At 36.1% G+C, this 27,334-nt stretch overlaps 1 protein-coding gene across 1 annotated transcript in view; it reads right to left on the reverse strand.

The window, feature by feature from the left end:
- EPC2 (enhancer of polycomb homolog 2) overlaps positions 1 to 27,334 on the reverse strand; it is a 178,572-nt gene that overhangs the window by 72,999 nt on the left and 78,239 nt on the right. The window contains exon 3 of the mRNA XM_027835591.1: positions 6,829 to 6,974. Coding sequence (XP_027691392.1) covers positions 6,829 to 6,974 — 146 coding nt within the window. The remainder of the gene's footprint in view (positions 1 to 6,828; positions 6,975 to 27,334) is intronic.

Below are 27,334 nucleotides of genomic sequence, written 5' to 3' on the forward strand. Positions count from 1 at the left end.
ACACACACACACACACACACACACACACACACACACACACACACACAAACCAGTTTGGCATACTGTGGAATTTTCATTAACCATATGCTTACCAGATGTGTAACATAAGACAACAATGTGATTTACCTATGCACTAAAAATACTACTACAAACTCAGGCTTCATTAACAGACGTATGGTGCCCTAGTTTTAAAATTTAACAATCCCAGTGGAGAACTCTATACTGATTAGACCATACTTACAATTCTTTTGGAAACTACGTTTTTAAAAAGGCAATGATAAAATTGGAATATATAGGAGAGGGCAAATAATACTGTGAAATATCTGAAAAATAATGTGACATGACAGCTGAAAAACTACAGGATGGTTAGCCTGGAGAAACAACTGAACACTGACACAATTTCCTGCAAAAATTTTAAAAACTGATATGTGTTTTATGATTTTGTCTTATTTCTTTAGAATTACTAAGACCAGGAAGGAAAAAGGCTTTGAAGGAATAAGACTTTGGTACAATATAAAACAGAGTAAAAACTAGACAAGTCCTAAAATGAAAGTATGCCTCCAGAAGTGATGAGTTCTGAGCTACAAAAGGTATACAAAAACAGAATAAATGATCATCTGTCAGGTATGTTGTACAAGGAATTGTTGCACTGATTAAGGCTGAATTAAACAACCCTAAGGTCCTTTCCAAATCTAATAGTCTAAGATTTTATAATTCTGTGCTATTTCAGTCAATTAAGAAGATAGAGAGGGAGCCAAGAGAAGAGACAAAAGGAGAGAAGTAGATTAAGAGAAAAAAAAACCAGAAGATGTAAGGAGTAATAATAGATTGAAGAAATGAGACAACAAAAAGGTAATTCAAGAAAGATAAAGGCAAAGGGATGCACATCAATTGGGAAATGACTGAAGAAATTACAGTAAATGAACGTAATGGAATATTATTGCTCCATATAAAATAACAAATATGAAGAACATAAGAAAACTTGAAAAGATTTGTAAGAACTAAAATAAAACAAAGTAAACAGAACCAGGAGAATCCCTTATATAAGGACCAAAGTAATATAAAGGAAAACAAAATATATTAGAATTGATTAATGCAGTGACTAATTGTGACTTTAGAAGACTGAAGTATAACAAAATCCTCTTGACAGAGAGGTGATGGACTACATGAGTGCAGAATGAGGCATATGCTGTCAGATATGACTAATATGTTGATGTGTTTTGTTTAATTATACTTCATTGTTACAAGTGAAGACTGTACTGAGAGGAAGAGGAGTTACTGAGAAGTATATCAATTTTTTAAAGCATCAATAAAACATTTAAGTTTAAAAATTTGTTAAGAATGAGAGCAAAAAGTTACAAATAGAAACTTATAAAAAGAGTACTAGAAAGAAAACAAGGAGAAAAAGGGTTAAAGGTTAGTGACAATAAAAGTACAAGTCAGCATCAATAAGTCTGAAGTGAACATAACAGAACATTTTCTTTTTTGCTTTCACTGTGGATATCTAAGTATTATTAAACTCACTAAGAACATGACAGTTTCATTCCCTGTACTTCTAAGTACAGTTATAAGTAGGTGCTTAATAAACATTTGATGACTGATTAACTGCTGTAATTTCAAAAGATCCTAAGATTTCATGCTAAAAACAACCTTAATATCTAATGTCTTCATTTCAATGATGAGGAAAACAGGTCAAGAAAGATTATATGATTTGCACAAGGTTACACAGAAGTAACAGACCCAAGTTGAACCCAAATCCTTTAACTCCAAAATGCAGTGCTTCTTGAAGAACACTAAACTACCTCTGAAATATTCATTAACTGATTAACTTTTCTGATTCACTAATCTTTAGCTCTTCCAACTATTCTAATCCTTAAGCCTATCTAAACTCCCCTTCTTAAAGGGATAATAATGACAGTCTAAACTCCAGGAGTGAGGAGGAAAAAAATCATCTTAAAATCTGCATCTGATCCCTTGAATTGAAGATTTCTGATACCTAATCTGTGGGGAAAAAACAGCAAGCAAAATTTCAACAAATGGATGAACAATAACATATTCACTTTCTAGCATTCTACAATCCAATTCAGTTACTGCAATCCAATATAGTTACATAAAAACATATCTAGGCCTTAAACAATAATCACTAGCTTATTACTCAAAATTAAATTGGTGGGTGGGGGAAGGTCAGAAATAAAGAAAAAGCAATGAGAATGAAATCAACAACTATAACATGTAATAAAACTTAATTCTGAGGTGTAGCTGATTGTACACCCTAGAGTCATCATGGAATTAGATAATGATAACAATACCATAAGTTTACGGATCTTTTTTTCTTTTTTAAACGAATGCACTAGGTTAATCAGTCAGAGAGATGGGACCACATGATAAAACGGATCTGAAAATGGCACCAATTCCAGGATCCAAATATACAAAAGTTAAACTCCTCATACCATTTTATGGACACACAGGTAAATAAGCTTAGAAATGATAGATATAAGTGAATGGGGTGGTAAAAAACAAACAAACACAATACTTTAAGACAAGAGGAAAAGAGGCTTCTTAACTAAACCTGAGAAGCAATTTAACTTTTGCTGCCACTCACAGTGACTTCTTTCAATACCTGCTACGGTGACTTGCACATAGCAAGTATTTAAACAGTTTTTGAACTGTTAAATAAAATTTCAGAAAAAGTATAAGTACTAACTATAATACTAATTTAATTTATTGAAAATCTTCTACTCACAAGCTACCATGCTAGGTACGAAAGAATGCAAAGATTAAAAAAAAGAGATCCTTCTTATCCTCAAGGAGTTTAAAATCTACTAGTGAAGATAAAACATGTGTACAAATAATATCAAACAACAAAGGATTAAACTCCAAGTTAACAAGCATTTAAGTATTTACTATGTGCCAGGCAGTGGGCTAAGCACCAGGGATACAAACAGAAGCAAAAAGAAAAAGTCTCTGCCCTCAAGGAGCTTACATCCAAATGAGGGAAAACAGCACATAAAAAGATGAAAAAAAGAAAGACAGAATGTATACCTAAGCAAGAAGTTCAGAGAGTCAGAATTTTCATAAAAGATATGCCAACTTGTGCTTGGGTAGGAAAATTTACCAAAACCACAAATTTTGAGCTGCAAGGGACATGAAAGATCAGCTATTCCACCAATACTTACTTGATGATATCTGAGCTGGAGTTGATGATGAATGAGTAGGAAGTCAGTATAGGGGAAAAAAAGGAAAGGTCATTTCTCAGAAAAGAATAAGTATTAGAGTTTGGTGACAAGTCATAAGAGACAAACAGGACAGCTTTGTGGAGAGCTTTAAAGAGCATACCATGGAGTTTGGGCTCAATTAGCAAACAATGGAGAACTAAGTTTTTGGGGAAAGGAGTGAAATTTGATCATGGGTAAGTAACTTAACTCTTTTGGATCTTGATTTCATCTTATATAAAATGTGGAGTTTAGCCTAGAAAATCTCCACATAACTTTTAGTCTGAGATCCAAAATCCATAATCAGAATGGTACAAACTTCCTCCAAATAAAATTATATATCTAAAAAAGAAGGTAGTTTCTTCCCCCCCAAAAAATTGGGGGAAAAAGATGGGGCTTGACAAAAGTTGCATTTGATTAGAAAGATGAGTAGACAAATTTATACTTCACAGAAAATTGTTAAGGCAGTAAGGAATTTTGAAAATCAATACTGAATAAAAGGATTTAAACAGTGACAGGATCCTATAAACTATGAATGAGTTAATTAAAATCTGCTAGTCTGAGGAACTAATATGACAGGCTGATGGTAAAACATCTGAAAGTGCCTGAAAGGACAACGTAGTGAGAACTCTGAATTTAGACTCAGGAATCCTGAGTTCAAGTCCTATTTATTTGATTTTGGGCAAGTGACTTAATCTTTCTAAAAACGAGATAATATTTCACTATACACATTAAAAGGCTATTGTAAGAAGAAAAAAAACCCACAAAGTACTATATAATTGTGAATTATTATTAGCATCAGTGAAGGTGACATATGATATAATACCTTAAAGTGACAATTCTTTAGTATCTATCTTCAGTATAGTCTATGGACAAATGATAAGAGCCCTATCCTCTCTGCTGACCTTCAGTCTCATATATCCAACTGCTTATGTATTATACATCTTGAACTAGATGCCCTACAGACATCTCAAATTTAACATGTCCAAAACTGAACTTTCCCCAAAATACCCTACCTCCCACTTCCTTTCCAAACTTCCCTATTACTGACAAGGGTACATTCATCCTTATAGTCCCTGAAGCTTACAACATAGGTGTCATCCTTGACTTCTCATTCTCACTCACCCTCCATATGCAATCAGGCCTTATTGCCTGTCAATTTCACATTTGTAACATCTCTTAGGTATCTCCCCCGTCTCTCTTCTGACACTCCCACCACCCTAGTGAAGACCCTGATCACTTCATGTCTGGAATATTGAAAATATCCTGCTGGTTGATCTTCTGGCCTCAAGCATTTTCCCACTCCAGTCCATCCTCCGCTCAGCTGTCAAAGTGATTTTTCTAAAGCACCAGGGCGACTTGTCATCCTCTATTTCAATAAACATCCGGTGGCTCCCTGCTACCTTCAGAACCTCTCCCCACCATCACCATCACCTTTATGATATAGTAACACTGGCCTCCTTATTAATCCTTGCTAAGAAACTCTGTCTCCCAATTTCAGGCATTTTCACTGGCTGTCTCCCATACGTAGAACACCTCATTTCTGCCTCCGAGCTTCCCTCAAGTCTCAGTTAAAATTTCTTTTACAGGAAGCCCTGCCCAATACCACTGGATTCCAGTGCCTTTCCTCTATTGGTTATTTCCAATTTATATTATATATAGCTTGTTTGTAGTACAGGGTTATTTCCATGCTGACTCCCATGTTAGACTATGGGCACCTTGGGAGCAGTCACTGTCTTTTTCTTTTCTTTGTATTCCCAGTGCTTAGCTCAGAGCCTGGAACATAGCACATACTTAATAAACATTTATTGACTGACTCAGCTGATTAAAATGTTTTCCTTTAGCTAAAAGTTTAATGGTATAGTATAAGCTACTTTGCAAATATGAAGGCACTTAGAACTAAAATTATAACAATAGCTCTAATTAGCAAATTCTTCAGCTTCAGTTTCATCAGGGTCAAATAAGATAATATTTGTCAAGCATTTAGAATAGTGCCTGGCACATCAGTGACTTAATAAATACTTGTTCCCTACCCACTTCCTTCAGAAATCTAGCTATGCCTCCTTTAAGACAATGGGAAGGGAGAGATAAAACAAATGAGTCAGAGTATAACTCCACCTTTCCACAGAATAATTTATCTTAGTAGTAACTGATCTTCACACCTCTCATTTAACTTCTCCATTAACTTGACCAATCTGTTTTAAGTTCTCATTTTCTCTTTGATATCTTGCTATCTTTCCTAGGTTTCACTTTATGGTGAACTCTATTCAGATTCTTGCATTTGGAAATATTTGCATCCTTCCAACCTGACACCTAGCTGCCAGACCTCCAGGGAGGGACAACTAAAAACACAATTCCTCTGACATTTAAGCACAAATTTCAGCTAATCTACTTATAGTAGATCTGACTTAGACTACCTACTTTCTTTTTGGCCCAGAGTAAGAGCTGATAACATGCAGAGTGACTATGGGTGTGGAATATTGCAGACACTGTCAGACATGGCTGATGTGCTGGTTGTCTTTGCTAAAGTGTTTTTTTTCCTACTATCTTTTTAAAGATTTATTACAGTAGAAAGCTCACTGGTGGAAAGAAATACAAAGAAATAAATGTGAAATACAAATGAAAGGTATCATGAGAAATAAGATTACATTTAAAATAGCAGTCAACCAAGTAGTACAGTTTTTAGAGTGCTGGACTTGGAGTGAGGAAGACCTGAATTCAATTCCTTGCTCACACAATTATAAACTCTGTGATCCTAGCAAATTATTTAGCCTGTTAGCTTCAGTTTCTTCATGTGTTACATGGGGACAACAATAGCACTTACCTCATTGAGTTGATGTAAGAATCAAATAAGAGAATATATTTAAAGCACTCTGCAAAATTTAAAGCATTATAAAAATGCTGTTATTATAAATGAATAAAAACAATAGTTTAGCGAGCTCCTCTGCAAACTTAAGAGAAAAGGGAATAATTATTATTTCATTCATTCTTTCAAGAAATATCTAGATTGACAAATACAAGATTTTCTTTAAAAGTAAGGTAAGTGTGTTTAGCAAATACTAGAAAGAAGAACTTGCCTTAGAATATTCCAAAACTATGAAGGGGACTTAAAAAGAGCCATCTGTACTGCATCAGTACTTCTGAAAGCTTTCCTCCCCACCATCAACTCACCACTGAGGAGCCAGTAACTCACAAGAGCACTTATTTTGTTATGGTGGCTCATCTAGGATTCCTCAAGAAGCAAACATTGTCAACACTGACTGGGGGGATGAGACTGGCTGAAACTATTAGCTTCTTTATATAAGACTGTGTGGACTAGTTGTGACAAGGGCTAAGCAATCTAACTTCTTACCTCCTGCTACTCTCCAAACCAAAATAGTATATATCTATAAATGTCTGTCTCAAATATTTTCAAAGGGCAGGATGATGTCCGAACTAACAGCATGTGTTGAACTCAAAGGATATTATAAATGGAAACTGCAAAGTATCAAACACAAGAAATTCAAGGAAAAGCAAATGAATTTTTTTAAAGAGCCAACAAAATGAAAACAAAGCTAATTGTTCATTAGATTAACAATAAAATAAGATAAAATTGTATTTTTATGCAGTACTATACCTGATTAGAACTGGCTTTTTCAAGCCTGTCAATCATAATTTCAAACTGCAGAGGCTTAATTTCCATCTTCCTGTTGAGTCTATTTAATAATGTCTCATCCTCAGAATCCATATCATAATCTGGTTGTTCATTGTCCAGATTAAAAGCTAGGAAAAAGTAAAGAGAAAGAGAGTCCTTCAACTCAAGGGGAACTATCAAGTTACACAATACTAAAAACATCATCAAGAATTAAAAATCAAGTTCAAACAATGGAAAAGCACAAACCATATGAGCAATGTGTTTTTAAATATACATTTCTGTTACAGAGAGGAATCTCAGTAGTTGTCACTAGGAAGTAACAGCAATGTTTTTTTGTTATTCAATTTTTCTTTTTTATTGTAAATTCAACAATCAATAATCACAGATACTTTTAAGTCACAAAGGACAAGAAAAAGGATGTGAATTCCTATCATATACAAATGAGATAACATCTATATAGCACTTTGCAAACCTTAAAGCACCATATAAATAGCACATATAATCAGGATTTAAAATAAATATATGTATATATGTGTGTATATATAAGCTTTAAAAGGTAGTAACACCTGAGTTCAAATCCAGCCTCAGACCAAACACTTGACACTTACTAGCTGTGTGACCCTGGGCAAGTCACTTAACCCCAATTGCCTAAAAACAAAAACAAAAAAAAACAAAAGGTAGTAACAAACTACTATTTCTCTTTACATACTTCCCCTCCCTTGCTTCTGTGCACCTTATAAAATGACTTATTAATACTCTTTTTTTCCATATCCATCATTCCCTATCAACTCACATTCCTACCCACAGATTGTTATTGGAAAGTAACACTAATGATTTAAAAGAAAAAAAAAGGCTAAATAAAACCTTTTTTAAGTTTAAAGAAAAAACACTAATTGCAATAGAATTATGTAATTAAATACATAAATATGACCTCAGCTATATTAACTCTTTAAATAAAAAACAATTCTTGGGCTTCAATGGATACATGATCTAAATCAGATTTACACAAACTTTCTATAAGGCATATCTTAAACCATGAAAATGTCTAAGTGAAAATTTTTTGCATTCTGAAATTATTTTATTTTGAGAGGCTTGATACGTAAAAATAAAAGTAGTTCTAAACAAAAAAGTTTACAGCAAATGGTGAACAAAGGACATAAGTCACTTTAGAAATAATAGAAAAACCAATTACAATATTTGAAAGAAAAATAGAAATTAGAAAATTCTTAAGTCAACTGTCACAAAAATATTTCAAATGTACACTTACATAAAGTCTAAATTCTTTGCATCAAACAGTAAGACATGTATGCTTAAGTAAATACATAAGTTTTTCAGGGCTACTCTAGGCTCCAAAGAGGAATATAAAATTTGGTTTATATTGACTATTAATCATAACAGATACATGAGGACAGAAGAACAATCACTCTGGAAAGCACCTAAAATATGCCCCAAAAGCTATTAAACTGTGCATACCCTCTGACCCAGCAATAACCCTAACTAGACCTATACCACCAAAAAGATCAAAAAAGAGGGAAAAGACCTACATGTACAAAAATATTTATAGCAGCTTTTTATGGTGGCAGAGAATTGGAAATAAGGGGGTGTCCATCAACTGTGGAATGGCTTAAAAAATTAATGTTAACTAATTTGAAATAGTCATAATGGAACACTATTGTGCTATAAGGAATAATGAAGAAGCAAGTTTCAAAGAAACTTGGGAAGAATAGTATGAACTGATGCAGTTAAGTGAGCAGAACCTGCAGAACAAACAATATCGTAAAGACAAACAACTTTAGGGGCAGCTAGGTGGCGCAGTGGATAGAGCACTGGCCCTGGATTCAGAAGGACCTGAGTTCATATCTGGCTTCAGACACACAACACTTACTAGCTGTGTGACCCTGGGCAAGTCACTTAACCCCATTGCCTAGCCCCCCCCCCCCAAAATCTTTAAAAAAAAAGACAAACAACTTTGAAAGACTTAAGAACACTGTTCATTGCAATGACCAACCATGTTTTCAAAAGACCAATGATAATGCCTGATACCCCGCCTCCTGCTAGAGAAGTGATAGATTGAAGGTACAGATTCAGATGTACATTTTTTGGACATGGCCAGTGGGGAACTTTGTTCTGATCAACTATATATATTTGTGATAAAGTTTCAGTCTTTCTTTTTCCAATCCTCCACCCCCAAAAAATTATAGATTTTTGTTTACTGGAAAAAAGTTGTTTCTAATTTAAAACACGAAGAGAGAAAAATACACAAATAATAGAAGCAGCATTCACTTACATGGATAAAGGACTGGTCTTGAGATAAGAAGACATGGCTTCTGACATATACTATCTGTGTGATCATGGGCAGATCACTTAAAACTCTCACAACCACCAGATGATTTTTTAAAACCACAAGTTACAGCTAAGTTGTAAATCAGAGAGTAGAGAGAATTTCCACAAAGGGAGTTCCCCACAAAGAATCAGAGAATCAGAGAGTTGGAAAGGAGCTAAGATAGCCCTTCAGTCAACCCACCAACAAAAGAAATTTCCATTATAAAATACCCAACAAATGGATGTATAATCACAAGTTCAGACACCCAGCACTATTAGCACTGTGCTAATAGAAGTTTTGGGCAGCTAGGTGGTGCAGTGGATAGAGTACAGGGCCTGGAATCAGGAAGACTCTGAGTTCAAATCTGGCCACAGTCACTTACTAGCTGGGTGACCCTGGGCATTTAACTGTTTGCCTCAATTTCCTCATCTGTAAAGTGAACAGGAGAAAGAAATGGCAAACCACTCCAGTATTTTTGCCAAGAAAACCCCAAATAGGGTCACAAAGTGTCAAAGGGTCAAACACGACTGAACAACAAAATAAAAGTTTTAAGCAACAGATACTTTATTTGTCCTACTTTCAGTTCAATTGCTTTTGATTAAACAGACTTAGTTTGCCTTCAGCCTGCTTTCTTTTATCCTGATTGCAAGATAAAGAAAAGTCAGAGACTACAGACAACAAATTACCACCTGTTGTTTTGCCAGAAATCCCAACTTGAGCAGAGAAAAACTATCCTTAGTGCAGATAATTTAAACATGAGAGAGGGAATGTGAATTTTAAATGTTTGGAGGTAAACAACATTACAGTCTGTCTTGGGGGAGGAAAAATCAGATATAACTACTACTTTCATTTTAGATTACACAAAGAATTTATAAAAATTCACTCACTAAGCACTGCCTCTAACTGTAGAACACCAATTCAGGAAGGATGCCTTCTATCACTGAAGATTCTCAAGTGTGTGCTGTCTACATTGATAGCATATGCTAGCATTTCCCAAACTGTGTTCCACAGAACCCTGTTGTTTCAGATGATCTAAACTGAGGTTCTAAGTGAAAATTGTTGTTCTAACAAAGGTGAGCATGAAGCTGAAGACAACAATGTCACTGTCCAGGTGCTAGGGGTGAACCCTAGCACTGACATTCCTCATCCTGTTATCTCACTCCAGATGTGAAAGAGACATTTCTGTACACCACCTCATTCTGACTTCTTCACATTATAAATTCAATCCCTGGCTACCCATCCCTTTTCTGCAACCCACACAAACATGAAACTTCATGAATACCCATCCCTGCCACTATATCTCCTCATGCTTTTGCTTCCTATACTTATCCCTCACTATCTCCTCCCATTTGTAATAGACCCATAGCAAAGTCCTTCTCTCTCCATCTTACCCCCACACCACCAGGGAAAGGAAGGGTAGTAAGTATTTACATTGTGCTTACTACATGTCAGGCACTATGCTAAGCACTTTAAAAATATCTCATATAATCCTCACAACAACCTTGCAAAGTACTGTTATTAATCCCATTTTGCAGCTAAGAAAACTGAAGCAAACAGATATTAAGTGACTTGCCCAGGATCACACAGTTATTAAGTGTCTGAGGCTGGATTTGAACTCAGGTCTTCCTGATTCCAAGCCCAACACTCTATCCACTGCATCACCAGCTGCCTCTAAACCACCACCCCTTCTTCACTACCCAATGTCTAATTTACACATCTACTATCTTAATTCAGAGAAGAAGCATGGTAAGGGCAAAAGATATGGAATAAGGAAAAGAATGACATTTGATTCCCATCTCTGACATTTATTATCAGTGTGACCATGGGGAAGTGAGTTAAACCCATTTATCATCTATAAAAAGAGATTTATCATCTACATGGTTAGAGTGTTGTGAGGATTAAATGACATAATATATGTAAAGTGCTTTGCAAAATATTAAAACCTTATCAAAATATTGACTATTATCATCAAAATTATTCATACCCTATATCTACATAAAATAGCTGTTTAATACATACTCTACTATCTCTCTCTCCTCACACTTAAATGTCTTTTACTCACATCTTCCACTATCTATTTTCACGTCTCTGACTTTACCCAGACTACCTCTTCTTCTTTTTTTTTTAATTTTAATTAAATTGTCCAGCATTTATTCTTCCCTCCCCTTTCTACCTTCTCTTCTCCAATGGAAAAATAAAAACAATAAATGGTGAAGATCAATCTCAATTAATTCTGATACATTAACAATAATATGTTTACCTGAACTACAAAATACCCACATTCGATTGAATTCATTGCAAAGAGAAAAATGTTACCTCAAAGAACCTCAAAATTAGAAGAAATATGAAGCCATATTGTCTAAATCTTATATGAACATAAATCCTCTTAAATGGTCATTTGCCCTTTGCATGAATACCACTATTCTAGTGAGGGGTAAACCTAATATGTACCTCCTGTATCTACAATCCATTCTACTTCTGGATAGTTTTACCTCTAGAAATAATAGGAAAATTTTCTTTACCACTATTCTTAGTTCTGTTCTCCTGGGACAAGTAGAATGAGTCTAGTCCCTCTTTCACATGACTGCCCTTCAAAGAAGAGAGATCATGTTTGTTTTAAATTTCCTCTTCTCCAACATAAATATCCCCCAGTTCCTTCAAGCAATCTTCACATGTAATGAACTCAAAGCCCCTCACCATTCTTCTTGTCATCCTCCCAACGGGCCCTGCAATCAATAATCAAACATTTACGCTACAAAATGCTATGGGTCAGGTACTAGGTGCTGGGGATTTAAGGGCAAAAACAGACCCTGCCTTCAAGAAACTTATATTTTCCAGCTTATTAATATCCTTTATAAATATGTGGCACCCAGAGCTGAACATATAACTCCAAATGTGGTTTGGCCAAGCCAGAATACACTGAGATTGTTATCTCCTTTGTCCTGAACACTAAGCCTGTCTTTAAGCAAACTCCAGGCATTTTAGCTTTTTTGGTTGCTATACTGAACTACTGACTCATGTTGATCACATCCACTAAAGTGCCTATTATCTTTTTTTCAGAAATGCTATCTTGCCGTGTGTGTGTGTGTGTGTGTGTGTGTGTGTGTGTGTGTGTGTGTTTGTCTCTCTCTCTCTCTCTCTCTTACTGTCCTCCTGGTAAAGTAAACAATAGATGGAGAGAAATTCAATACTAGGGCCTCTCCCCTCTGACTGGAGTGGGTAGAAGTGGGACACAGGAGAGTTCTTCCCTAATTCTCTACCACTGCATGGAAAGATAATATTTTTAACTCATGAGACCTTCGTCAGTATTAGGGTAGTTGGAGGGGGAAAAAAATTATATGTTTGTATGTAGACAGACAGATAGAGGGCAGCAGGTGAGCTGAAGATGAAAGGGGGTGATATCTGGAGAATAAGATTAAGGGGTGAGAGAGGATTGTACTGGGAGAAGGAGAAAGGGAGAGGTAGAATGGGGTAAATTACCTCACATAAAACAGACAAGAAAAGGTTTTTACAGTAGAGGGGAAGTGGGGGAAGGTGAGAAGGAATAAGTGAATCTTATTCTCATAGGATTTGGCTTAAGGAGGGAATAATATGCACATTCAATTGGGTATGGAAATCTATTTTACCCTACAGGAAAATAGGGGGGAAGGGGACAAGAAAGCAGGAGGATGATAGAGGGAAGGGCAGATTGGAGGAGGGAGTAATTAAAAGCAAACACCTCTGAGGAGGGACAGGGTCAAAAGAGAGAACAGAATAAATGGGGGGGCAGGATAGGATTAAGGGAAATAGTTTTTCACAACATGACTACTATGGAAGTGTTTTGCAAAACTACACATGCTTGCTTTTTCAATGAGGGTGGGTGGGGAGGGAAGAAGGGAGAAAATCTGGAATCCAAAGTTTTAAAAACATGTTTAAAATGTTTTCACATGCAACTGTGAAATAAGAAATACAGGAAATGGAGTATAGAAATCTATCCTGCCCTATAGGAAATTAGAAGGGGAAAGGGATAAGAGAAGGGGGGGAAAGATAGAAGGGAAGGCAGATTAGGGGAAGGGGTATTCAGAATGCATGCCATCTTGGGGTGGGGGAGGGGCAAGATGGGGAGAAAATTTGGAACTCAAAATTTTGGAGGTGAATGTTGAAAACTAAAAATATGCAAATTTTTTAAAAAAAGAAAAAAAAAGAAAAAATGTTTCCATATTTGTCATGTTGTAAAAGAAGAAACAGGTGAAAAATGAAGTGAAATAGTATGCTTAGATCTGGAAAAACAAAAGGTACAAAATTATTTATGATCATTGTCAATTTGCTTACATCAAAGATACAATATAGATCAAGAAATCATTCATCCAAAAATGATACATACTCTACTGCTTCCAAGAAGCTTATATTCTAAAAAGTATGTAATATTAGAACTGAAATGAAACTTAAAGACTGTCTAGTACTAACCCCCATATTTTACAGATGAGAAAACTCTGGTCCAGAGAAAAGAACTGAATTTCCCAAAATATCACAGAAAATTAGTAGCAAAGTTAATATTTATATAACTCAAACTTCCTGATTCCTAATCTACTAATAATTCTTTTATACTACTAGATAAATTATATTGCTAGATGACTCTGTTACTCACAGAATCTCAAAGTTAAAAGACAACTCAGACACCATATAGTCTAATTCATATCTGAATAAGAATTTCTCTATTTAATATAAACACATTTATATGATTTGTCATTTAGTGAGTTTTCCTTCCAATGGCATAAATCACAATCCATACACATTAACTTGTCCTAGAAGGATGTATGGATATATATAGATAGATACAGATATTGTTCAGTTATTTTAGTTGTATTTTCTTGACAAAGATCCTAGAACAGATTGCCATTTCCTTCTCCAGCTCATTTTACAGTTGAAGAAATGAGGCAAACAGGGCTGTGAATTGCCCAGGGTCACATGGCTATTAAGTGTCTGAGGCCAGATTTGAACCGAGGTCTTCCTGACTCCAAGTACATATAGACAGCAGATATATATTTTTAGTACATTTATGCCTACCATGTATCTCTCCATTACCCTCTGTCACATGCAATTTTGATTCTTTAGCAATTCTTGTATTCCACCATTTTCAGCTTTATAACATTGCCAAGAACACTGATCTTTTTTAAAAAGACAGCATTTTCTGTCAGGGAACAGCTTGGGATTATTGAATAAACTAAGCAACTTCCCCAAGGCAAATCACACTGCTTTCTTACCTATATCCAATTTTGGGTCCTTTTTGGCACTGTCCACCTGCTGTGGCCATTCAAGATACATGGATTGACAATAAAATTTCCTTCAAACTGCACAGTGGAGGAGGTAACAGGCCTTCTTCATCCCCTTGGTTTGTACCATGAGAATCCTTAAATGGAATATCTTAGAGCAGATGTGGACCTCATTTTAGAAAACCTGAACTACTTGCAGGTGCTACATCATTTGCAAGCAGGAACATCTGGAGAATCTCACCAACTATAAGGAATCCTGTTTGCATCTAGAAAATCTCCATGATAGAGGCAAAAAGTTTTGTCAAACACACACCTCCACTATATCTCTTAATTGATTATGTATACTAGGTATCATTTTTCTTGGCTTCTCAATGGGTGTGGGAGAAGTAGAGGAGAGAAAGAATTTGGAACTGAAAAAAACGAATGAATGAATGATATTTGGGGATGATGATCAACAAAAATCTGTCATTATAGCTACAAAAGAATATCATGGGAAAACTAAGTCAAATTTGTAAGAATACAAGTTATTCTGCAATTGATAAATGGCAAAGGATATGAACAGGCAGTTTTCAGATGAAGAAATTAAAGCTATATATAGTCATACGAAGAAATGCTCTAAATCACTATTGATTAGAGAAATGCAAATCAAAACGACTCTAAGGTACCACATCACACCTATCAGATTGGCCAACATGACCAAAACAGGAAAATTATAAATTTTGGAGAAGATGTGGGAAAACTGGAACACTAATGCATCGTGAAACGATCCAACCATTTTGGAGAGCAATTTGGAACTGTGCCCAAGGACTATAAAAATGTGCAAACCCTTTGACCCAGCAACAGCACTTCTAGGGTTGTATCCCAAAGAGATCATAAAAATGGGAAAGGGACCCACATGTACAAAAATATTTATGGCTGCTCTTTCTGTGGTGGCAAAGAACTGGAAATGGAAGGGATGCCCATCAACTCAGGAATGGCTGAACAAGTTGTGGTATATGAATGTAATGGAATACTATTGTGCTATAAGAAATGATGAGGAGACAGACTTCAGAAAAACCTGGAAAGGCTTACATGAACTGATGCTAAGTGAAGTGAGCAGAAACAGGAAAATGTTGTACACAGTAACAGCCAAGTTGTGAGATGACTAACTTTGATAGACTTAGCTCTTCTCAGCAATGAAAGGATCTAAGACATCTCCAAAAGTCTCAGGATGGAAAATGCTATCTACATCCAAAGAAAGAACTATGGAGTTTGAATGCAGATGGAAGCATACTATTAGCTCTTTTTTTCTCCGTTTTGTTTTGTTTCTTCTTTCTTGTGGTTCCTTCTATTGGTTCTAATTCTTCTTTACAACATGACTAATGTGAAAATCTGTTTAATAGGAATGCATATGTAGAGCCTATATCAGATTGCAAACTGTCTTGGGGAGAAAGGGGGAGCAAATTTAAAACTCAAAAACTCATGGAAGTGATTGCTGAAAACTAGAAATAAATTTCTAAAAAAATGAAAAAGAAAAAAGAAAAAAGAATATCATCATGGGATAAATTTCAAACTCAAAGGGACCTTAGAGATAGTCTAGTACAACTCCCTCATTTTACAGATGAGATTACTGTGATCCAGATAAGTTAAATGATTTGCCCATGATCACAGAGACAGTAACTACCAGAAACAGAATTTAAACCCAAGTTTCATGATGCCAAGTCACCAAGCACTAGATGACTTCTGAAGTCCCTTTTAACTTAACTTGTGCTATAAACAAACCTGAGTGTATGTTATTTCTAATTAATTGCCCCAAAGGGTATAACTAGGAAAAACAGGCAGTTGTTACGGAGGGGTGTAGGTTAGATGTAAAGAAAAATCTGCTAATTATCTATCTCCATAGCTTTGTGGAAGTGAAATGGGATGCCTCTAGGAGGCAGTGGATTTCCACTATGAAGGGACATCCAGGTGGCTCAGTGGATAGAGCAATGGGTCTGGAGTCAGAGAGAAGTTTGAATTCAAATCCAGCCTCAGACACTTACTAGCTGTGTGACCCTATTGCCTTAGTTTCTGCATCTGTAAAAATTGGGACAATACCAGCACCTACTTCCCACCCATTCAAATGATGTAATTATAAAGCATTTAGCATAGCACTATACAAATGTTAGCTACTATTAAGCAAAGACTACATGATCTTTTCTTTCTTTCTTTCTTTTTAAAGTACATTCTACAAAGAACTGGAGGCAGCTAGGTGGGTCAGTGGATAGAACACTGGGGTGGAGTCAGGAAGACTTGAATTTAAATCCACCCCTAGATACTCACTCTGGGCAAGCCACTTAACCTGTTTGCCTTAATCCACTGTGAGAAGGAAATGGCAAACCACTCCATTATCTTTGCCAAGAAAACCCCACACAGGGTCACAAAGAGTTGGACACAACTGAACAACAAAGAATTCTCGGTCGTGTTCAGGGTACACTAGATGGCCTTTGGTGTTCCTTCTAACTCTGAGGCTCTATGAATTCTCCACAAATAACAAGAAGTAGTACACTAGGGAAGTGAAGCTGTGATGTTTTTGAAGTTTTCTTTTTAGATAATAAAGTATCTATAGGAAACTTCACACTGATTTCTGTGAAAAAGGGATTCATTTGACCACTATATAACTAAGTTTTTCCAATTACCACTGTAACAGTTAAATATTTTTTTTAAAAGGCTTTATAGGTTTTATTAGAATTTTGGGAAATGCTTCAAAATAGGCCTCGGTTAAAACATAACCTCTTTGAGGGTAAGAACTATTCTCTCTCCAAGCCAAGTTCCTGGCACATAAGGAGTGCTAAATAAATGCTCATTCAATTATTTAATTAAACTCAAACAATAAAGTGATATAGCAGAAAGAGGGCTAGATTTAGAGTCAGAGGCCCTTGGTTCCAATCACAGTATAACAACCTGCTACCTTGGACAAATCATGTAAGCACAATGAGTTTCCTCATTGTGAGAAGGCTGAACTCTAAAATAACTTCTGGCACTGAATCTATAATCCTATTATCTTAGGAGTAATTTCTTCAATTCACAAGCATACCAGGCACTAGGGACAGAAAAACCTCAAAACAGTCCCTGCCCACAAGGACTTTATATTTTCAAGGAGCTCTGGGGGGAGACAGACAGACAGACACACACACACCCCCACACCACATAAGTACAACATGTATTCAGGATAAATACAAATACATTTCTAAAGGATGAAGAATCCGAATAACTTTAGTTAAACCAAGAAAGGCCTTGGCACTTGAACTGATCCTAGAAGGAAATTATGGATTCCAAGAAGCATAAGGAAGGAAGAAGGGCATTCCACACATGAGAGAGAGACTCTGGCAAGGCATATAGGTAGGAGATAAAATGCCATGTGTAATGAATAGAATGTAAATCACTGTGGCTGAAAGCAAGAATATAACAGGGAGGTATGTGAAATCATTTTGGGAAAAGGTTAGAGAATCATATCGTGAAAGGTTTTGCCAAAGAAAGACTGAGGCAACAGTGAGATCCGTAGTTCAGGAATATTAATTAGGTGCCTACATAGAGGATAAATTAAAGAAGGGAAAGGCTGGAAACAGGGATCTAATTGCTAAGCTCTTACACTAAACCAGGAGAGGTGATATGGACTTCAACTATGGTAGCGGTTCTGTGACTCAAGAGAAAGGGACAAGATATTTTGCGGAGATTTGGCAACTGATTAGATCAGAGATTGGAGGGGAAGTGAGAAAGAAGAAAGGATAGTTGCCTTTGTTTACAGACTAAACCCATGTATACATAATTTCCTTTTAAAATGAGTAGTAATGATGCATAGTTCAGAACATGACATGTGTTATTAGTTATAAGCTGTAGAAGATTTTTTCGTAGTATGTTTGCTTTATATTTCTTTAGGGATTTGAAACACCCTAAGACTAATCATCTGTCAATGAATTCTAAGTGTTGTTTTGGTTCAAATAGTCTAGATGAGTAAAGTATATGGAATAGATGCCACAAATCTGGAAGCATTTGGGAAAGGAAGGAAAGAGCAAGAGATTATTAGGGAGGACAAAAGTTTATCCTTTATCTTCATGCCTCTAGATTTCTCTTCAGTCCTCAGGCTCTGGATTTCACTTTACCATTCCAAAACAAAGACAACATTCAGAATCTCTTAGCAAATAATTATAAATCATTGCCTGGAATACTTTAGAAATGTTAGTAAGTGGTGGATCAGAGGCAACCCAGCTGAACTCTCTCAACGTTCCTCTCCCAATAACTTTAAAATAATGCCTCATATCAAATTTTGGAGCAGCAGAGCCAACAAAAAGTCAGGGTAAGATATTTTTCTGGCCTAAGAAAATTTAGGACGTTGGCAGGAGAAGTCTGTGACAATGGAGTAGAGGTCCAGAGACCACATACACAGCACTGGCAACAGCGGCCCCAGAAGCAACAATACCTTTGGAAGATCTCAGCCCAAAGATGGTAAGGAGGTCAGACAACCAGTCAGAAAAAGATTGCAGGGATCCCTTAGCTGGCACTGATCAGCAACTCTATTGCCAACATGTAGTTCTGGGTCATAGTTCCAGGGTGAAGAGTAGTGCTTCTGGTCAGTCACAAGGAAGCAAGGGCCCTGGTCACAGTTCCAAAGCAAAGCATTAGCACTTGTAGTTGTAGGGGAGTAGGGGCCCTTCCTGGGTAAAGACTAGAGTACAGACAAGGAGAGCAGTAACAACACCTCTACCTGGATCACACCCTCTTGGAAATGCCAAAAATGTGAAGACATCCAGAACTAGCCTCAAAAAACCAAAGCAAGAAAAAGCCTCAATCTTGGAACAGTGCCTCACCACTCCGAGGTAAGCAGAGCCCAACTTTATCATAAAGTTTAAAACCAAGAAACAGGCTGGGAAAACGAGAAAACAGCAAAACAAGATTTTGATGACAAAAGCTACTACATGGCAGGGAAATGCAAGACATAAACTCAGAAGAAGATAACAATGTGAAAATTGCTGCCAAAAAGACCTCAAAGAAAAATGCTAATTGGATACAAGCCCAACAAGAATTCCTGGAACGGTTACAGAAAGAGATAAAAGTGGTAGAGGAAAATTGGGGAAATGAAATGAGAGTGATGCAAGAAAATAAAGAAAAGAAAATTAACAGTTTAACAAAAAAAAAAAGGCACAAACAAAATACTCAAGAAAATAACACCTTAAAAAACAGACTGACCCAATGGTAAAGAGGCACACAAATTCACTGAAGAATTAAAATGCAGAATAGGCCAAATGGAAAAGGAAGTAGAAAAATTCACTGAAGAAAAGAACTCCTTAAATAGCAGAACTGGACAAATGGAAAAAGAGGTACAAAACTCAATGAAGAAAATAATTCCTGGGACAAGTAGGCAGTGCAGTAGATAGAGCACCAGCCCTGAAGTCAGGAGTACCTGAGTTCAAATCCAGCCTCAGACACATAACACTCACTAGCTGTGTGACTCTGGACAAGTCATTTAACCCCAATTGCCTCACTGAAAAAAAATAATTCCTTAAAAATTAGAAACAATAAAACAAAGTCAAAAGAATGAAAAAAATAGAAGATAATATGAAATATTTCAGTGGAAAAACAACTGACCTGGAAAACAGATTGAGGAGAGAGAGTAGGACTACCTGAAAGTCATGATAAAGAAAAAAAAAAAAGAGCCTAGACATCATCTTTCAAGAAATTATCAAGGAAAAGTGACCTGATATCTTAGATCCAGAAGGTAAAAATAGAAATTGAAAGATACTACTATTACTGATCACCTCCTGAAAGAGATCACAAAATCAAAACCCCCGGGAATATTAAAGCCAAACTTCAGAGTTACCAGGTCAAACAGAAAATATTTTAAGAAGCAAAAAAAGAAGGAAAAAAAAAAAAAAAGCCACACACCACCGTTCAAATATTGTGGAGCCAGAGTCAGGATCACATAAGATTTAGCAGCTTCCACATTAAAGAAGCAGAAGGTTTGGAATATGATATTCTGTAAGACAAAAGAGACAGTGTTATGACCAAGAATAAATGACCCAGCAAAACTGAGTATAACCCTTCAGAGGAAAATGGATATTTAATGAAATAGAAGATTTCCAAGCATTCCTGATGAAAAGACCAGAGCTGAATAGAAAAATCTGACATTCAAACAAAAGACTCAAGAGAAGCATAAAAAAGTAAACACAAAAGAGTAATCATAAGCATCTCAATAAAGTTAAACTGTTCACATTCCTATATCGGAAGATGATACATATAACTCCTAAGAATTTTATTATCATTAGAGCTGTTAGAAGGAAGATACATGACAGAGGGCATAGATGTGAGTTGATTATGCTGGTATGAGTTCCAAAAAAATGAAGAGGTGAGAAAGAGGGATGCACTGGGAAAAGGAGGAAGGGAGAGGTAAAATAAGGAAAATTTTCTCATGTGAAAGAGGCATCCATGGAAGAACTTTTACAGTAAGGGGAAAAATGGGAGGTGGGAGTGGCAAGAAATGTTTGAATTTCACTCTCATCTGAATTGGTTCAAAGAATTGAAATTGGTTCGATTGTGTTTAGAAAGTAACTTACCCAATAGGGAAATAGGAAGGGAAAGCAATAAGAGAAAGGGAGGAGGGAGGAGAATGATAAAAGGTAGGACAGATCAAGGGAGGCAGTGGTTAAAAGCAAAATAGACTTTTGAAGTGGGACACGATAAAAAGAGAGAAGAAAAAAAAGAATAAAATGGGATGGAGGGAAATACACAGTCATCATAATTGTAAACGTGAATGGAATGAGCTCACCCATAAGACATAAGCAGATAGAATTGATTAGAAAGTAGAATCCAACAATATGTTGTTTACGAGAGACACATTTGAAACAGAAAGACCCACACAAAGTTAAAATAAAGGGCTGGAGCAGAATCTAATAAACTATAGCTGAACCTCCCACCCCCACCCAACCCCCCAAAAAGGCAGAGGTAGCAATAAAGATCTCAGACAAAGCAGAAGCAAAAACAGACTTAATTAAAAGTGATAATCAGGGAAACTACATTTTGCTTAAAAGGTACAACAGATGATGAATAAGAAAAAAATTTTACAGCAAGTTTCTCTGATGAAGGCCTCATTTCTCAAATATATACTGAATATAGAATTGGGTCAAATTCATAAAAATAAGAGCTATTCTCCAAATGATAAATGGTCAAAGGACATAAACACGCAGTTTTCAGAAGAAGAAATCAAACTTATCTATAGTTACATGAAAAAAATGTTCTAAATCATTATTGGCTAGTGAAAGTTACAATCACAACTATCAGAAATGACAAATGCTGGAGGGGATGAGGAGAAAATAAGTACACTAACGAACTGCTGATGGAATAGTAAAGTAGTCCAACCATTCTGGAGAACAATTTCCAGATAAGGCTATAAAGCAATGGATATAGGGCTATAAAACTGTGCATACACTTTGGCCCAACAATACCACTATGATGTCTACATTTCAAAGAGACCAAAGGAAAAGGACTGCTTTTTGTGGGGGCAAAGAATTGGAAACTGAACGGTGCTCATCAACTGGGGAAGAGTTGAACAAGTTTTGGCATATGATTGTGATGGAGTACTCGTACTATGGAAAATAATGGTGTGGTTTCAGAAAAAACATGGCAAGATCTATATGAAGTGATGCAAAGTGAAGTAAGAAGAACTGGAAGATCATTGTTAGATCAGTTAATAGCAACGTTTTAACAATGATCAACTATGAAAGACTGGGCTACTATGATCAATACAAGGATCCCAGATAATTCCCAAGGACTCATGATGAAAAAATGCTATCCATCTCTTGAGAGAGAACTGATGAACTCTTGAGTGCAAACTGAAGTATAATCTTCTCTGTTTTTCTTTCTTTTTTCCTGAAATATGGCTAACATGGAAATATATTTTAATTATTCCATATTTATAATTAATATATTGCTTGCCTTCTCAGTGGGTCAGTGAAGAAGTGGAAAGGAGGGAGAGGATTTGGAAGTCAAATTTTAAAAAGAAAATGTTAAAAATAAAACAAATTTTAAAAAATGCTGGTAAACACCAATTCTCACCTTGTTTTAAAAAGCAGGTCATGTCAGACTATTTCTTCAAGCACCAATTTATATTTGGCCAATAATTCATTGCTAGGTCCCTTAAGTCACTTATTTAGCTTTACTAGCTATTAAGCCAAAGGGAATTATTTATAAGTAGCATAGGATCTCAAGAAACAAGAGCTAGAATGTGAACGGGATGAGCTCATCAATAAAACTATTCACTAGAATTTGAAAGAAACACTCAAAAAACACCAATAATGTGCCAACAAATTTGGAAAACCAGTGGCTACTGGTTTGGAAAAGATTGGTTTACACCCCTCTCCTAAATACAATGCCAAGGAATGGTCAAATTACTGAACAATTGTACTCATTTCACACACCAGCAAGATTATACTTAAAATTCTGCAAGCTAGGCTTCAGCAATATGTGAACTGAGAACTACCAGAAGAGCAGACCAGGTTTTGAAGAGGCAGAGGAATTAGAGACCAAATTGCCAACATTCACTGGATTATGGAGAAAGCAAGGGAGTTCCAGAAAAACATGTACTGACTGCTTCACTGACTACCCTAAAGCCTTTAACTGTGAGGATCACAACAAAATGGGGCAAGTCCTCAAAGATATTGGGATTATCAGATAATCTTACTTGTCTCTGCAGGAACCTGTATGCAGTCTGAGAAGCAACAGTTAAAACCAAACATGGAACAACTGACTGATTTAAGATTGGGAAAGGAGTATAACAAGGCTATCTAGTGTCACCTTATTTAACTTATACGCAGAGTACACTATGTGAAATTCAAGGCTAGATGATCTAAAGCCAGAATTAAGGTTGCAAAGCAAAATAACATCAATCTCAGATATGCAGACAATACACTCAGATGGCAGAAAAGTGAAGAGAAATTAAGAAGCCTCTTGAAAAGAGTAGAAGAGGAGATGTAAAAGTTTACTTGAAACTTAACATCAAAAAAACTAAAATCTTGGCAACTGGTCACATCACCTCCTGGCAAACAGAGGAAGAAGAAATGGAAGTAGTGTCAGATTTTATATTCTGGGGCTCAACAATGACTACAGATGGTGACTGCGAAAATGAAATTTAAAGACACTTGCTCCTTGGAAGGAAAGTCATAGCAAATCTGGACAGCATACTAAAAAATAGAGTTATCACTTTGCCAGCTAAGGTGTATACAGTCAAAGCCATAGTTTTTCCAGTAGCAATGTACAGCAGTGAGAGTTAGACTATAAGGAAAACTGAGGGCCGCAGAATTGACACTTTTGAATTGTGGTATTGGAGAAGACTTTTGAGAGTACCTTGGAAAAGAAGAACAAATCAGTCAATACTTAGAGAAATTAATTCAGGCTATTCACTGGAAGATCAAATATTGAATCTGAAGTTTAAATAATCTGGCCACATGAGAAGATGGGATTCATTGGAAAAGATCTTGATTTTGGGAAAGATTAAAGGCAAAAGAAAAAGTTGATGGTAGAGGATATGATGGATAGTGTCAGGAAACAATGAACAGAGTTCCAGAGACAGTAGAGGATAGCAGGACCTGGAGTGCTATGGTCCATGGGGTCTTAAGAGTTGGACACGACTGAACAACAGCAACAACAACAAACCTGGACTGTGCAGGTTAAGGGTGATTAATTCTACTTGTGTTAACCCCCAATTTTTTTTTGGGGGGGTAGTATTTTATTTTTTTCCAATTATATGTAAAGATTGTTTTTAACATCCACTTTTATAAGACTTTGATTTCCAATTTTTTTCTCCCTCCCTCTCCTCCTTCCCCAAGACAGCATGCAACTTAATATAGGGTACACATATACAATCACATCATGTTTCCACATTAGTGATATTGTGAAAGAAGAATCAGAACAAAAGGGAAAAACTATGAGAAAGAAAAAACAAACAAACAAACAAAAAAAGAAAATAGTATGCTTCAATCTGCATTCAGACCCCACAAGTCTTTCTCTGTATGTGGACAGCATTTTCCATCATGAGTTTTTTGGAATTGTCTTAGATCATTGTATTGCTGAGAAGACCTAAGCCTATCAAAGCTGGTCATCACACAATGTTGCTGTTTCTGTATACAGTGTTCTCCTGGTTCTGTTCACTTCACTCAGCATCAGTTCGTCTAAGCCTTTCCAGGTTTTTCTGAAATCCTACTGCTAATCATTTCTTATGGAACAAGAGTATTCTGTTACATTCATATACCACAACTTGTTCAGCCATTCCTGAATTGATGGACATCCCTTCAATTTCCAATTCTTTGCCACCACAAAAAGAGCTGCTATAAATATTTTTGTACATGTGGGTTCTTTCCTCTTTGTCATGATATCTTTGGGATATAGACCTAGTAGCAGTATTGCTGGATCAAAGGGTATGCACAGTTTCATAACCCTTTGGATCAGCCCCAAATCTTGATGTTATTTTCCTGGTTTAGACTCTTAAGTGTTCCAAACTCTCCATGAAGTAAATTTCTTGTCTGTAAAAAAGGGGAAAATATGTATTTAAATGTATTTCAACTATATTTAAATTGATTGTTATTTACACTAAATAATTTCTTGATATCATCTAGAAGAGAACAGAGATGTACCTTGAACTAAGAGAATAAGAACTGCTCAGACAAAGTGGGGTTTCCTTATCCTAGGGATTTGTGAGGTAGGGGAGAGCTGTACTGAGTATTAGCTAGAACTAATACAAAGAATAACGTAAGATCATAGTTCGAGAGCTGAAAGGGACCTGAGAGGTCATTCTACATATGAGAAAACTGAAGTCCAAAGAGGGCAAGTTACTTGTTCAGGGTCTTAAGCATAACAAGTAGCAAAGCCAGGAGTAGAATCTCAATCTCCTGACTCCAAAAACTGCTCTTTTCCTATTGTACCAAGTCCTGAAAGGGGAGGAGGCCAGGAGAGGAGATATGTAGTGAGTCATAACTGGAGTTACAGAGTCTAGTCAGAATGATCAGTGATCAGAGAGCCCCAGAAAATGGTAAACAGGAGCTAAAGTGAAGAAATCAAACACAAGGTAGTTGCTCACATGAAGTTTTGTATAAGATAAAGGCTCTGGCAATTCCACTGGCCAATTTGTATGAATGATTTTCTAATTTCGTTCACAAATCTAGTCCACAATTGGCACCTCCCTAATCCCCTATATCCCTATCAAAGGGACCTAGGAACTTTTAATTTTAGTCTATACACTTCAGAGAAATATTTCTGTGTGGATACTCAAAAATAGTATCTGTCTCCTATCTCCCAGAAATACGATGCAGAGTTAATAATTGTCAGTAAAACACATTTATTGATATTTAACATTAATGCTACTTTCAAGATAGATATATATATGTGTGTGTGTGTATATATATATTTCAACCTGAAAAGATGTTTTTGTGACAAACAATTCATTATGTACTACATACGAACTAATTCCTGGGGGAATAACACTCTACTGCTACTCTATATCCTTTGAAGATGTACTTTGGTATTTCTTCTGTCTATACTGTTTACTATTAACTTATTTAATTTCACCAAAACAAAAGAGCAGCATTATTTGACATTTTGTTCTATTCTTTGTTCTGGTTTTTTCCCTCTGCTTAAAAGGATGACATTACACGAATTCGTTAAAGACACTGTTCAAGATATTCTTATCAACTGTGGGTCTTATTTAGTACTTTATTATTTTAAAGATGACTGTGTTGTGTTTCTGTCTTTCAGAAGTGTACTCTTCACCTGTATTTCAGGTTAAATCTCATTTCAAAGAATTTAATATTGTTAAAATGAAAATCTCATAACGCAGTCAAGTCATAGCAGCATACCGTCCATCTATTTTAAACTGCTTCGTTGTTTCGGTCATGTCTGATTCTTCATGACCCATTTGAGATTTACTTGGCAAAAATACTGGAGTGGTTTGCCTTTTCCTTCTCTAGTTCATTTTACAGATGAAGAACTGAGACAAATAGGGTTAAGTCACCTGCCCAGCTGGGGTCACCCGGCTAGTAAGTGTCTGAAGCTAGATTTGACCTCAGGAAGTTGAATCTTCCTCACTTCAAACTGTACACTCTATCCACTGGGCCACCTAATCACCCTCTATTTTAAATAGTAGTCTATGTAATAACATTGGAGTACAATATATTTATGAACCACCTTAAAGTTCCATCATAATGAGATTAGCTTGTATAGACTGAAAGCTAATACCATTATGATTAATTGTGCAGCACACAACACTTAGCAAAGTTTTTGCCTGCTATAGGTATTTACTTAATAAATGTTTCTGGCTAGTACATCTTACTAACCTTTGACTTCCCCATCTATCTTACTCTTCTCCTCATGTCTATATTCTAAATTTCCACCTCTCCTAAAATCCATTCGCATCATCTCCACTCAACTCCAAACTGTGGCTTCAACTACACGCAGTGAGGAACTGAATAAAGAGAAATATTCTCTACGTTGTGAATCCAGCCAGCACATTTCCTAGCTGGCCCTCAGTTTCCTCATCAGTAAAATAAGGGCATTTAATGAAATGAATAAACTCTTAAGCTCCTTTCCAGCTCAACTGAAGGTCCATATTAGGTCAGTAGTAAAATAAAAAGGCAGCTAGGTGGTGTGATGAAGAGTGATGAATTTGGAGTAAGAAAGACTTGAATTCAAACTATCTCAGACACTTACTTAGGTGTATGACACTGGGAAAGTCACTTTTACCTCCCTAAGCCTAAGAGATGAGTTCCCTCATCTGTAAAATATGGAAATCATAGCAGCATCAACCTCATAGTGTTATTACAAAGAGCAAATAAAATACAGTTATTTAAGGTATTTTGCAAACCTCAAAGCACTACATCAATGCTATCATTTGTAATTATTTTTATTATGAGGG

The sequence above is a fragment of the Vombatus ursinus genome, unplaced genomic scaffold (genome assembly GCF_900497805.2).
Source record: "Vombatus ursinus unplaced genomic scaffold, bare-nosed wombat genome assembly UNPS02014816.1, whole genome shotgun sequence".
Classification (NCBI taxonomy): Eukaryota; Metazoa; Chordata; class Mammalia; order Diprotodontia; family Vombatidae; genus Vombatus; species Vombatus ursinus.